We start from the raw sequence: 15434 nt of genomic DNA on the forward strand, positions 1-15434 counted from the left end.
ATGATTTGGGTCAATGTGGGCTTATTGTTTTTATTCTTAAATAAAAGAATAAGCCCACTTTTGGTTAAAAATGACCAAAATAAACAAAACCTGCTGGTTTAAACCAGGGGTTTGCTTTTTCTGTCTAAGTGGATATATAAAGTGGACACACTCTTGTTAAAGTGCCAAGCTTTTGTGCAATATTCTTAAATATTATTGACCGGAAAATTTATATTTTCGAGGAATACATTAAGAAATTAAATGATTGTGCAAAGACCTAGTGGCATAAGTATTCACACTAAAACGAAAACCTTGTTGATGCACTTTTGGTTTTAATTACTACTTTCAGATATGAAAAAAGATTATAGGGTTGTGAATACTTTCTGGTAAATTTTAGGATAGACAGTATAAGATACATCGTCAAAATGCATGAGCAACTGTACTTTGTTTTGTTCAAGAGCAAAAATAGAGCATGATATCAGAGTCCACCTACACAGAGAATCTTCAACAATCCTGTTGTCCAACTTTTACAATGAATGAGAAAGTTAACGACAAGTCAATAATGGGTTTTTTTCCAGCTTTATTTTTAACCACCTGTCAGGACAGTGCATAGATTTATTGTGCAAGATGCAATCACCAAATTTCAAAACGCAGGAGCCACAAAATTCTAGGTGAGGGAAATTGTCATATTTGTTTGTAGGGAAACACTCGTGTTTTTCTTGATCTGTTGTTTTTTCATTTAAAAGAAAGTTCTTCCCTGTTTTCCCTTGCTTTTTATAAGAAAGTACCTCAATTTTTACTTTTTAGAAAATAATAAAACATATTCGATCAAGGTATAATGAAGCATATTGATTCAGAATCATTACAAAGTTAATATATATAAAATTATTATATATTATACATAATTTCTATAGCCTGTTTTGTGTTTAAAAATGTATATAGATGGTTGATTGAGGCTAAGTTGCTTATGTTATATCAAATTGATTTTTGAGAGAAGAATTAAAACATACAAGATTTTTTTCTTCCAACTACTTCTTTTCATTCAAAACTGTTATTTATGTCAAGATGTGGCAAGTAGATTTTAAACTGAACATTACATAAATCAAAAATAAAATCTATGTAAGCATTTTCATTCACCTTTGAACTTAATTGGAAAACATATCTTTACAGTGTAAGTGTACAAAAAGTACATTTTATACAGCGTAAACAGGACTGACTCAACGAGAAGTTACATTTTTAACATCATAAACGTGGATCTACTCAATTCATTTTTCTTTTAAACACTAAACAAGCTTCTATTCTCTATAAAAGTTTCATTTTTACAGCTATAGTCACGTCAGTTTCAGTCTGAACCCAACGTTCATTAAAATCAAGGCTGCAGTCGTTTTCTTAATGATTTGTTACCCATCTTTTGCCGTCCGCTAACCATCCATAAGATGTTAATAATTAAACAGATAATATTAGCTTGTGGTGGCTGACATGTTTGCTCCTGTAATTCTGCTGGAAGGGAAGATTTTACAGACTGTTTTACATCAAAACATCAAACAATGAGCATTTTTTGGTATCTTTAACAATCCTATCAAGCACATTTGAATCAGGATATTATTTTAGATTAAATTATTATTCTTTTCACCACTTTGTCATTTTTGCAACTTTTACATGTAAAACTCAGATACAAAATATTAGATTCTAGATTAATGTCTTGATATATTTTTAAAACATTACAAAGGTTTAATTCCTGCAGTCTCTAAAACGTTAGAGCAGGTTCAGTGTTGATGAAGCGCTGCTTCATCAGACACAAATGCAACAAAAGAAGACCGTAAGCTTTCGTTGCCTCCATTTTAGCTGTTGTTCAGCTTGTTAAGGGAAAAAGAAAGAGGTAGTGGGGGGTGAGTGTCACATTTCCATCAGTACCAATTACTGGAGCTGTTTAAATAACTGCAGTGGAGTCATTTAATCCTGGGCAGTGAAAGCTGCTTGTACGCTTTCACAAAAAGACAACAGTCGAATGTTTCCCCGTCTCAGTGTTTTCACTTTGAGGCTCATGTTTCCTGTGCTCCACTCTTTCCTAAATTACCTCAAACTTTTATTTTTGCTGACGCCGGTATCTCCACAGGTTTCAGTTTTGCCCTTCATTCATACCTTTCTTGATTTTTTGGCATGTAGACGTTTCAAAGTGCCGATAAGAAATAATTTTCTCCAACTGAAACCCTTTCCTGCACTTTTAGTGTAAGTGATAGGTGAAAACAAATATTCAGGTGTAAATTAAAAGTAATTTCTACAAGAGGATTCTTATTTTCCTTTTTTAATCAAAATTTTAGTTAAAGTTTGTGGTTTGTCTTGGATTTTTCCTATTTATGAAGCCTTTTCTGTCCGTTAGCCTGTGTTGTGTATTGTTGTTATACAATGTTTATTAGGAGTCTTACTAAATAACTTTCTATGATTTAATTAATGATGCAATAGATCTTAAAAGGAGATGAATGACAGAAAATCAACCTTTCCATAACATTTTATGCACTTTATGACCTTTTTTCACATTTTACAAAATAAAAATCAATAACTTCAACATATTTTATTTAGATTTAATATAATATTGCATCCAATGCTTTATTAGAAACTAAAATGTCTTACATTTGTATTCAAACCACAACTGAATGACTGTTTGTTCTAATTACAGCTGAAAAGCGAGTGTCTCTACCAGCTTTATAGAGCTCTAAAATTTAATTTCTGCATATTGTTCATAAAAAACACTCAAGGCTTTTGAAATTGGATGGAAAGTATTTGTGTACATCCATCTCCCAGTCTTGTCAAAATATCTCAGCGAGGTTTAGAGTGAGTGCATTATAATGGTAAGATTACTAAAGTAAAAAAAGGTGTAAATAAATGACAAACCTTGTAGTTTGCTCCAAATGATCAGCCACATAAATTGTCCTTTCAGATCTCATTGAAACTGCTGCTTGGCTCAGGCGCTGAATAAATAAATAACTAATCTTCAGTTCAGTTTTCACTGCTGCTTGCTTAGAAAGAGCGATAAATGCACCTCAGTTTTAAACATTTCACCAAAATTTTACATTTGCACAGTTAAAAAAGATGTTATTAGCATTGCCAAAATGAGATTTTGATTGCGTCAAGTAGAGTTGGTTGCAACGACCTATTAGTGTCTGAACGCCTGTCGAGCAGGAGATGATGCATTGCCACCAAATATATTAGCAATTAAGATGTTAGATGAAGCAATATCACAGCTGAAGGAGTCATTAGAGTTATGATCTGAGGGGGGAAAGAAGGGAGAAGCTAACTCATGCTTTGTTAGATGCTCAATATGGAGCGCAGATGATCTGTGAAAAGCTGCCGCAGCTGAACGTAGCTGTGTTCATGTCAGGAAAGGGCAGAGAAATGCCACAGGAAGTAGGGAGGGGAGGCTTCCTGTTGGTAAACATCCTCCCAGATTAGGAGTTTAATCAAGCAGGGTGTGAGAGACGGACAGGGTGGCAGGTGGTTTGGGAGCGCAACACCCGCATTGGTAAGAGTGCAGTGATAAACACAACCCGATTTTCTTAATTCTGGGAGATCAGCCGATATTTACATGTGAAACCGATCTTATTTATTAATCTTATCTACCTTGGAAAGGTCTAAAAATCAACTAGTGTGCTCTATTGTTCTGCTGTGAGAGAAGTTTGACTGACACGTCATGTCTGCATGTTTGCATTTAACAATAATCATCCCAATGTTGATTTTCTTGCTATAATGAAACAAAATTTTCAGACAAAAAAAATACTCCAAAATCAGAATCAGCAGATCATGGTTTTTAAAGATCTCTAATCGACAATCAGCCAGAAAATTGCACCCCTACTAACTGGTAAATGTCTTACAGCTGCAGTACGTAACTTTTATTTTAAAAAATATATATTTTTACATATTTATTGAAACTGTCTCTATGTTGTGATGGTATGGTATGAGAAAAAAAATCAAGCATGTGTACCTTTTCCCAAGAGCTCCCAATGCTAATTAGAAAAAAACCAATCAGAGCCAGGTGGGAGGTCTTGGAGCTGTCAATCATGCCCATGTGCGCAGTGCTCATACCCCCGTTGCTCAGACTAGTTCGAATAGCTTATAATGATGGAAGATAAACAGTTTTTTTGTCATTGTAAGTTGTTTCTTCACCAATAGAACATTTAATTACAGTAGATAAACAAGTTTCATGTAATGGTAAGTTGTTTCTCCATTAATATGAAATTTTGCAGCATGTTTATGAATTGATTGACAGCGCTAAACCTGCCTCCTGGCTCTGATTGGTTGTTTTTGACAGGGAGCAGTATATTTCTGTAGACGGCTACGGTTAGTAGTTCAGAGTGAACGTATAATCTGTCTCATATTTTACTGTCACAACATGATGAGAGGTTTAACAAATACTTAAAAAATAATTTTTAAAATAAAAGTTACATTCTCCAGCTTTATCTCTTTTATACACAATCCCTAATCCAATATTCTGCTCAGATCTACAACCGCAGATCTGCAGACACAATCTTTAATCTACGAAACCCTTCAGCTCTGAATTCGGATGAGTTCTGGACCCACAGTCCATCTCTCCAGAAGTACTGAGAAAATTCAGGATATTTCTCGTCTGCACGTCAACATGCGTTTTCCGTTTGATTGATAGGAGGAGCATACTTAAAACAACTAAAAGGACACCCTGCTGCCTGGACAAGAAGGTTGTCCATCTGTTTCTCGCCGCAGTCTCACTCCGCAGATAAGGATCAGATTTCTAAAAACAGACATGATGAGGTGAGGTGGTGATGTGATGGTGATAGTGGGACACTCGTAGGGATGAGCTGGAAGGAGCTGAGGGGGATGAGAGAGATGAGAGGGAGCTGGTAAGAGTGGGAGTAAAGTGGAGAGAGCAGGATTTGGCATGGTTTGAAGCGCTGGTTGTCTCTGATGAGGTGTTTTTTTTTTCTTCTCCTCTCTCTTCTCTAGAGAGACAATGACTGAGCTCAGCGTGGGTGTGTTTGTTCTAGATATTCTCATTTTTTCATCAATTTAAAGACTTATGACTAAACATGCCCACGTTACACACAAATCTTTAAAAACTGATATCTTGAAAAGGAAGGGAAACTAAAACAGTAGGAAATTGGATCAAGTTTTTATTCTAATAACACTGGATTTAATCTCCCTAAATTATGATTTAACAGGTTTAGAAGCTGAACATTTCTCTTTTAGTTCCCGATGCCAACATGTGTTTTCCATTTGATCAGATCAGCAGCTTGTTTGGGGTATAACAGATTAATTAAGCAAATGTGTGGTTTTCCTCAGAATCAGCCTCAAGCGTCACACCACGGTCTTACATCTCGAAGATAATTTACAAAACAAAACAGAGAAAACTCTAAAGATCTGACACCCTGTATAAAACCACCCGGATGTTATTGTTCCGTTAGTTATTTTTGATTCAATTGATGCTTAATGAGCGCGCAGGCAATTCAAGGGACCGGAGAGCGCCGAACAACCTGTTAATCTCCAGAAGTGAAACAGCTTTGTGCATTTAAAAAGCAGCTCATTCCTCGCTCCAAAATGTAAAAAAAAAAAAAAAAAAATCACAATTATTAGCTTTTTTGTCAGAAAATTGAATCATCTTTCCCCTCTCTCTTTCTGTGGTCTTACCTGCGTGTGCGCATGGTGGTCGATCATGCCCATTGGGATCTCCTGGTTTGGGGTCGAAGGCGTCCTGGACATACTACTACTTTTCTGTACCATTTGATTTCACTTTTTAAAGAATCTCTTTCAGTTGTCGTATGTTTATGATGGTGTGGACGAAGTCATCTTTCTCGATGTCCAGGGGAGGGGAGAACTCGGAGATGGATATGAGCTGGCTGGTTAAAATAATGGCAACAGCTGCCTCCCTCCAGCCTACAGCGTTACACACTGGCGCACTGAGCGCCGACACGGCTGTCAAGTGTGCGGAATGACGCACGGACGCATCCGGTTGGAGAAAAAAGAAGTTTTATATTAGCTATTTCTTTTTCTTTCTTTTTTTTTTATTAATCCACTCCAATAATAATAATAAGACCGATTATTATTATTAAGTGATTAATAATAGTTAGTGCCACGTATAGAAATAAACGAGTGGTAAATTTCCGCCCAAAATGTTTAGATCATTCTCAGAAATTTTCGAGGAAAAAAAACAAACAAAACAAAACAAAAAAAGCGTGGAAATTTCCGAGTTTTAAAATTCGAGAATTTACTAGAAGAAAATCTGAAATTTGGAAATTAATCTCATAAAACATCTAGAAAAACAAGGACATTTCTATGTTTGAATATTCGCATTTTTTCTTACAAGAACTCAGACATTTTTAGATCAATCTCAGCAGCTTTCTAGAAAAAAATAAATAAAAGTAATTTGGAAAAGTAATAAATAAATAAACAAATAAAACTCTTGTTCTGTAATGTTTGGTGTTCTGTTCACTATTCACTCCTTACAAAAAAAAAGCAACAAACAACATAATTGAACAAATAATTACAAAATAAATTCAAGCAGCCATATCCCAAATATTTTCCATGTTTAAAATAACATTTATAATGAATTCCAGATCCACTTATAATATAAATATAGAAAAATAAAGAAGTAATTTTCCATATTTTCCTAAATAAACTCTATACATTTGACGTGGATGTTTTGAACAAACTATATTAGATTAATAAAAAGCATATAGCTAAGTTAATAATATAATCTGAAAAAAATATACTGGAATACGAATTATTCAACATTGAATTAAATAGCTAAACTGGTTGCTGTAAAGAAAAAAAGTATCACAAGATTTCAGAATCATTTCTTTGTGGGAGCTTAAAACTTGTCTAACCTCCTGCAGCAACAAGCTGTGCTACACAAGTAAAGCTAGGTTATGAAATGCACTTTTTCCTGCTGCTGTTGTAATGTTTTTATTGTCTGACCACTTTAGTATGATAAGTCCTAAGGCTTTTATTTTGAAGGACGCATTCTCCAGCTACCGGCGTGTTTCTGTGTTTTTGTTCGCTTTTACATGGTTTGCGCTGCTTGTGAGAGATCAACAGACTCCAGCTGGAGGCTGTGGTCCACGCCCCGATGAAATGACTCCACCTTCACTGAGTGAATGATGAGCGAGCAGCAGAGCTCCGTGTAATGAAGGCCAGGCCACACAATTCCACAGACAAGAGGTCCTGCAGGGCTGTAATGATGCAGAAAATGTTCGTCTTCTCCTTTAGTTTTTGAAGTAGAGCAGGAAGCTATATGATCTGAGCGCATTGTTCTTTCCAGGGACACAGATGACCTGATGCTGACCTCACATGACAAAAGAAATCATTAAAGCGCTGTGAGGTGAGCATCATCTGAAAAATACTAAAACTGCTGGATTCGGTTTTTAATCATCTTCAACATATTTTCCACAAATTGTGACATCTGTCGACAAGAGTCCTACACCAGGAAGTATTTTGTGAGGTTCATTTTTGATTTCTATCAACAATTTTTATTTCCAACATGTCTGTTTTTTTGTTTCAGTTTTACTTTCTTTAAAGGATCAGCAGTATTATGTATTTTCCAAGCACATAGTACCAATAAAGTAACTATAATAGCTTCAGTTGCAAAATATGTCAAATATGATTTCAAAGAAATGTAACTATGTAATTTAATGCCTTGAAATTGGGCCTCTGTCTCTTTAAAAACTGTTGATTTTTCAGGAAGTCATTGAAACCGTGCTCTTGTATTAACCCTTTAACAACATTCAGTAGCTTGTATAATGAGAAGTGAAGTTCTACCCGGTGTTTGCTAATTGCATCTGGCTAGTCTGTAGGAGCTGAGTTGGGAAATGCTGTGGAGGCAGAAGCTAGGTCCACACAGAAATTTTGCACAGTTGAATGGTTGCCATGGAGATTCAAGGATTTCTCAAACATGCATGAAAGAATCAATGCAAGACTACATGTGTGTTTTTGACGAGAGAATAATGTTATATCAAGATGTAAAGGTTAAAAAAGTCATTTGTTCACAATATTACATTTATAAAAGCCACTTTGTGAAGAATATGCATTCTGAAATTGAGAAAAAAACTCAGAGAAATTTAATTGTAGAACCACAAAGCTGTCTAACAGTAATCAATGTGCTGCATACTCTAATAACGATGAATACTTATAAATGAGACTGTTTCTGGAGATGAATACTCTGCCCACATAACAGTATTGAAATAAAAATGTGTGCGATAGAGACACTTTTCCATCATGTAGTCGGTATCAGTGCTGATGGACCGAACACCCACAACGTTATATCTTCTGCTTGTGCAGATTGTGTGTCCGGCGAGCTGGTGGGAGGAAGCTTAAAACCAATTTTTCTCTTTTTAAAAGTATCAACAAATCCTCTTAAAGTGGTTTTGGAGGCAGATATCTCAGTGGCTTCCTGTGACTTTGCTTTCCTGCTCCTGGGGAAAGAGAAACAAAGTTCAAAGTGACATTTCTGGTAGTTTGTTGATATTCTTCTTAGAAGGTACTGTAAATTTTAATAATCCTGTTAATATTATTTATATAAATTATTACATGTCTTAAAATACCAACATTTTGGTCCATCTGATTATGTATTCTTAAATATTAAATGATTGATGTTCTGGTCAGTTACTCACTTAGTAGATTTTTTAACAAATACTTTTTTTTATTCTTGAGCAATTTCTTGTATGGTTACTTTTTACTTTTACTTGAAGTAGTGCTATACTTACTTGAGTAGAACCTTTGGGCACTCTGCCCAAAACTAGATGTAGATCTCATTATATTTCTGAACAGGAGTGCATTGAATTTTATTAATTTCAATTAAATAGGGCTCAAATTACATTTCTTGTTATTAAGCATTAAATGGATCAGTTTCTGTTAGTAGAAGTAAAATAGAAGCTGATTTTTGCTCTAATTTTGGTTGTATTATCAAAATTCAGAGAAATAAAATTCCTTCTTTTCGATGAAATGAATATTGCAAAAATGTGAATCAGTTAGCTGCATTCCACATCATTAATGGGAACTAAATGTGACCTTGAAGTGTAACTTTTCAACAACTGACTTTAAAATTGGACGCACCACAATCACTCTAAATTAAGAAAGTATTTTCAGATGCTTCCAAATATCCCAACTCAAAAAAGAGCTTTCTTCTGAACATAAAGCAGGTCATCATCACACAGTAAAGCATTTTAAAGCTTCTTGGTTCTGTTTTTCTGCTGCATTGGACATTGTTGATGAATCCTCTGTAAAGTTTAATTTGCTGCTCTCTGAGTTACATGAGGTGAAGACGTCACAGAGAGGTCCTTAAGCACCCACACTGTAAGCCTGCAGCCTCCATATGGTGACGGGATGGTGCTCCAGAAGGTTGAGGACAGAACGATAGCTAGTCAAATTGTGCTGTACCAGTTGGCTATTTTTACAAGAGTCTTCCTAAGTACCCACCCACTACACCAACACACTGTTCTCACTTCCTCCTCTTAATGGACGACACTTAAAAAATAAAATATATATTTTTTATTGCTCTCTTCAAATGCTCTGAATAGTTTAATATTTTCTGCTTATTTTAGACTTACGTGTGATTTTGGATGTCAACAATTTACTGTAATGCAATTTGCTTATTTATTCATTTTATTATAAGAATGAAAGCGTAAACTTAACAGTGCACCAGTCCAAACTCATGCATAAAGCATTATCATTTTTAAAGCCAATATGTCTGTTTTAATAACATTTCATAAATATGAAATAATAATCCAAAAGTCACAGCTTTTAAAATAATTACTCACGTCTGAACACACAGCGACAAAACATTAGAAAGTTTTATGCTTTTTTAGTCATTTAATGGTTAAAAAGTAAGAACACAAATTAAATTGTAATGTTTACCACATACTATTAGCATTTAGTCTTTTCTTTTTCCTATGATTTCAAAAATAGGACTTATAGTACATATATCCGTGTACATATACTTGTTGATTCTTGTTTCAATGGCGCCCTCTGATGTACATACAGAAGAATACATATGTGGTACAGATTGACCCATAATGCAATACGAACTCATTGGTTCGTACCAATATTTTGATGATACAGGGACGGGGGTCGCCAGTTAAACACAATTTTAACCTAGCTTTATTTTAGCTATATTTACATGTATTTGATCTTTAGATATATATAAGTTATGAGTTTTAAAATTTCCGTAGTAGTAACAGCTTGATTGTACTTTAATTAAAACGAAGTTACTTCGTGATAACAAATGGACGCTCCTCTAAAAATGGTATCTTCCGGTCTGCCTCTCAAACCTTCCTTTTTCTACTGAAGTAGCAGCCATGAGGTAGGACCGCTGCTGATAGCATGATAAAAGTCACAATTTAACTGTTTAAATACACACATAGATATCGTATTGGCAAAAATAAGAAATCCAAGTTTGTTCTTGACTCATATGTCTGTTTCAGTCATCATTCCAGGGTTATATTTGACATATTTTTGTCTTTTTCTGCAACACGATGTAGCGACAGGGAGGCCATGTTGGCAGCCTGCTAGCCACCGGGTAGTTGGAAGTTAGCTGTGTGGCTAGCATCTGGTGCTATTGTTGAATAGATAGATAAATAGACATGGAGAAATATTTGTACTGTAGTTATGATCTTCTGAATACGTGTTTTGTTTCAGCATGCTCAGGCTCCAGAAGAGGCTGGCCTCCAGCGTCCTCCGCTGCGGAAAGAAGAAAGTCTGGCTAGACCCCAACGAGACAAATGAGATCGCTAACGCCAACTCCCGTAATTTATTTTTTTATTTGTTTTTCTGCCGGATTCTTAGGAAGCAACTTTGCAGTTGCAGTAATCCTTATGTTTTTTCTTATATCTTAGTTGCAAATGGCTCAAAATGCGTGTACTGTTCCATTATCCTTAATTTGTTCCTCTAAATTTTTAATATTTGTCGTTATACTCCGCTTGAAAACTAAAGTCAAAATCCTGGTTTGTGCTCACAATAAATAAATCTTACTGCAAAGCTTTCCAGCAGCTTTTGACCTACTTGTTGAGGTTTCATGTTGAATAATGTAATTTAGTTCGCCACGGAAAAATGTAATGCTAGAATCATGGATGTCAATTTAAAAATAAGAGTGGGTTAGGTTTTTAAAAATTGAGATTCAAGTGTTATCCAAATCCAAACTTTATAAAAAATATCATGAAATTGTCATCAATGTTTTGCACTTCTCTCTTCTTACAATCAAGGTTGATTTGTTGCTGCGAATCCTGCCAGAAAGTCTGAATCATTAAGTTTGAAAACAGATCATTCTGCTTGAAATATTTTAAAGTAAAACCAGAAAGTTATGTCCAGAAATTAAATAACTGTACTTTCTTTGTTTTATTATTGTGTCTGAACTTGTCTGGGCATGTACTCGCATATCAAATCAGGTTGTCTTTAACATGGAGACAGTTAAACATTAACAACTCATTTGCTTGGTCCACTTAAAATCTGAATTTTGTTTTACCAACTCATCAGCGATAGGCCATGTGTTTGTCTTTACCAGTAATAAAAGAAATGAGCTTTTACTTTACATTAGCCTTGGAAATTGTTCAAACTACAATATTGTGAAAAAAAACTGCTTCAGAGAAGGATTAAATAAGGATCCTCTAGTTAAGCTACTGGTGATTAATTGAGTAAAATATCAGCTGCATCCAATAATTATTTTAGTAATTGAATATTCTGGTGATTAATTGAGCAATCCTTCATAGAGTCAAATTGTGAAAAAAAAAAATACTTAAAAATGTACAAAATGGAGCATTCAGGTAAACAACCCCTTGAATTAGTCTTTTTAAATAACCTTTTATTGCTTAAATCCAAACCTCCATTTCAGTTTCAACTCTGGTGTGACATGCTGATTAATTCCATCTACTATAAATAAGTAAAATATTCTCTCATAGTATCTCATTTAAGTTGAGACAAAATCACAGCAACAAATAAATGTTTAATCTCATCTGTTGGTGTGCTTTTATATTTGTTGCTCTTACAGTAAGAGCTGCATAGTTTGTTTTTTTTTCTTTTTCAAAACGTAGACTGTTACCTAATATCCTGCCAGGTGGCCACTACAATCAGTCATTACATGCAACCACAAGGTACCAGCTTGTGAATCTGCAACATGACAGATTATTACACATTTAGGTTAATGTATTATGCAAAGCGAACATGAATAATTTCCATCGGACACTGCAGACGTATGTGATGTATGCAGAGGATGTTTTCTGTTAGGGTGTTGCAACATCAGTCACACGCTTTTGTGGAAAGCTAGTTCTGCACAATGTTTGTCCTGTTTAATTTAAAATGTTTCCGCATTTTTGACTGTCATTTTCTTGGTGATTTGATTTGGTTCTTTCTGTCTCCTTCCATAGCTAAAAATAGCACCTACCATGCACATGTCAACATAGCAGGAGTTAGCGGAAGTAACACAAATTATCCAAGAAATCAATTCAGCTCTGATTGAGTTCAAATAATTTCTTGCATTTATTTAATGTAGGAGGATGTTGTGCTGTCTTTGGTATTGAGATACAAAAACTGAGGTAATTCGCAAACTTTAACCTCTGCTCAGCGTTTTTCAAAGTGGTGGCCACTAGGGGGGGCTAAAGGAGCCTCAGAATGCAGGAAGTGTGGTGTGGGGGAAAAGTAAAAACTTAATCTTATTTTTAAATATTTTAAAATCTACTCTATTTTTCAATCACTACTAAAAAAATATAAGTTAAAATAATTTATTGAAATGTTATTTACTTGTCTCACCAGGCTCATCTTTCTGATTGGCTGCCAGTCAAATTTATCAAGCTTCTTTCAAACAAGCAAGTGGGAAATGGAAAAGTTAGACAGTAAAAAAACCAAAGGAAGCATCCAGCAGCAGCTTCAAAAAACCTCTTCAAGTAAAATCAGAAGGAATGAGGCAGCATTTATGCTAAATTAATAAGTAATAACCATTGAATAGTGAATAAAAGTGAGAAAGCTATTTAAAAAATTTACTTGACATTTTGTAGTATTGGCTATAAATTTTCAAAGGGGGATTGTTGTGAATTATCTTTAATCTGATGCAATCCTAATTCACACTTCTAGTTTCCCAGTGTTCTGTTTTTGTTAAATGTTTTGTTTGTTTTCCAGGCCAGCAGATCCGCAAACTGGTCAAAGATGGTCTTATCATCAGGAAACCTGTGACGGTCCACTCCAGGGCGCGGTGCCGCAAGAACACGCTGGCACGCCGCAAGGGAAGGCACATGGGAACCGGTACGTTGAAGCTTTTTTTTTTTTTTTTTTTTTTTCCAGAAAATAGCTTAATAAAAGTTTCAAACAAAATTTTTGTGGTTAATTTTTGTAATCAGGTAAGAGAAAGGGAACAGCCAACGCCCGTATGCCGGAGAAGCTTTGCTGGATGCGTCGCATGAGGATCCTGCGTCGTCTGCTGCGTCGCTACAGGGAGGCCAAAAAAATCGACAGGCACATGTAGGTTTCCGGGACTTGGAGTCGTTTTCGCTTTTCTTCTCAAGCTGAGATATGAGCTTCTGAATTCTGATGCTTTTTATTTTTGAATTTTCTTCAGGTACCACAGCCTCTACTTGAGGGCCAAGGGAAACGTTTTCAAAAATAAGCGCATCCTAATGGAGCACATCCACAAGCTGAAGGCTGACAAGGCCCGCAAGAAGCTCCTGGCGTAAGTATTCATGCCCAAACTGGATTTACATGGAACAATATTATCATCTCTAACCAGTTTGTGGTATTTTTAAACACTTTTAATAGAAAAGAAATCAGTAAAATGATGGTGGTTCTAATCTTTGTGCAGCGATCAGGCCGAGGCTCGTCGTACCAAGACCAAGGAGGCTCGCAAGCGCAGAGAGGAGCGCCTCCAGGCCAAGAAGGAGGAGTTCATTAAGAGCCTGTCCAAGGAGGAGGAGACCAAGAAGTAGTCTGGTTCTTTTTGTTCCACCTGACTGTGCCAGCTGTCAAGTGCTGATAATAAAAGTGTACATAAAGACAGTTGCTGTTTTTTCTTCTTTATGATGCAATTGAGCAAACTGCTGGAAAGGTTGAAATTCATTAATTTAGTTGTCAAATAATCATTAATTGTGGTGATTTACTGAAAGAATTAACTAAAAGCTGTAATTAAGCAATAATTTTACGAAACATACATTTTTGCATTTTATATTGTCATTTTTTATTGCAAATATTTTATACCCCAAACTCAAATGTCAGTTTTAGCTCACGTGTGTGTTTCAAATCCTGTAAAAGTTTCCTATTAAGCATCTTTTGCTGTCCAATTATTAATCAGTTGATTGAAAAACTAGTCAACAGATCCTCTCTACACTATACTGATAGGTGAAGCAGAAAGGGCTTATTTAAGGGATTGTTTTTTCTTTAGCTGCAGATGTTTCCTGAAATGTTAACCAGAGCTGTTGTTTTTTTTTCAGCTAACGTGTTCAAAAGCAGCCCTATCTGGCAACATTAAGTGGGACCCAGAACAGATCTGTGATGTACCCCACAGGGCTGGTCAGCTGAATCAGACATTACCCCATTCAGAAAAACAGAAAGCAAGTCTGGAACTACTTTACTGTTTCAGTGTCTGAACTGAAACAGCGCTATCCATAATTACAGGAACAATAATACCTGATCTACCAGAGAATCCTGAAGTAAAATGTCCAGCCATGTTGCTGCATGTTTTCGTATTGATTCAATACCGAGTAAATACACCATCGCTGATACTGGCACATGATTTGTATCCATTTTTCCCCAAATAATAAAGTGCAAAATCAAAACAAAACCTCCAAACTTGTTTTGAGGTAGAACAGAACACTATGTAATGTGTTTTGAGGCAGTTGACCAAAATCCCGGACGATTTTGAAATTCCCCCCGGACATTTTTTTTAGGTCTGAAAAGTAGGACATGTCCGGGAAAAAGAGGACGTCTGGTCACCCTAGTTTAGAGTAAATATACATATACATCCGAGGAATCGAATGTCAATTGGAATGTAACATTCGATTCCGATCAAGTCTAACACAACATTTCTGCTTCTAATGGACATTTAGTTAAGGAAATTTTATAAACTTCAAAAGATACTGAGGCACATAAATTATTAGGTTACAACAGAAATGTGGATCTGTAAACTGCTGAATCAGAAGGGCTGAATAAAAATGTGCACCACATGTTTCAGATTTTGATCTGTCAAAGAATTAAATGCATTATTTTCTTTCCAATCCACAACTATGCCTTACTTTGTATTGGTCCTTCATAAAATCTCATTAACATACCTTGAGGTTTGGGGTTGCATAGTGACAAAATGAGATACTAACATTTGGGGTTTGTGCTTGCTTCTCTTCTCTTCACAGAAATGTAAGGTTATTTTTTTTTTTACATAAACTGTTTCATTAGAAATGCTTTTCTCAATTATTTTAAAACAATTTTTTTATGAGAAGTGGTGACGGGGTGTGGTTTAAGCTCTG

The 15434-nt window shown here is 35.4% G+C and overlaps 2 protein-coding genes across 6 annotated transcripts in view; one reads left to right on the forward strand and one right to left on the reverse strand.

The window, feature by feature from the left end:
• cacnb1 (calcium channel, voltage-dependent, beta 1 subunit) overlaps positions 1-5887 on the reverse strand; it is a 51973-nt gene extending 46086 nt beyond the window's left edge. For 2 of the 5 annotated variants that reach the window (XM_044099926.1, XM_044099929.1), the window contains exon 1: positions 5635-5887. In XM_044099926.1, the coding sequence (XP_043955861.1) occupies positions 5635-5727 (93 nt within the window). In that variant the 5' untranslated portion in view covers positions 5728-5887. The remainder of the gene's footprint in view (positions 1-5634) is intronic. The other 3 variants (XM_044099925.1, XM_044099924.1, XM_044099923.1) reach the window with 2 other exon arrangements.
• Positions 5888-10210: 4323 nt separating this feature from the next.
• On the forward strand, positions 10211-13974 carry rpl19 (ribosomal protein L19). Its single transcript, XM_044101299.1, has 6 exons — positions 10211-10300; positions 10636-10742; positions 13105-13227; positions 13323-13443; positions 13541-13651; positions 13781-13974. Exons 1-6 carry the CDS (start codon positions 10296-10298, stop codon positions 13902-13904), a joined length of 591 nt encoding a protein of 196 aa, XP_043957234.1. The 5' UTR covers positions 10211-10295; the 3' UTR covers positions 13905-13974.
• Positions 13975-15434: the final 1460 nt, after the last annotated feature.

The sequence above is a fragment of the Gambusia affinis genome, linkage group LG19 (genome assembly GCF_019740435.1).
Source record: "Gambusia affinis linkage group LG19, SWU_Gaff_1.0, whole genome shotgun sequence".
NCBI classification, from domain to species: domain Eukaryota; kingdom Metazoa; phylum Chordata; class Actinopteri; order Cyprinodontiformes; family Poeciliidae; genus Gambusia; species Gambusia affinis.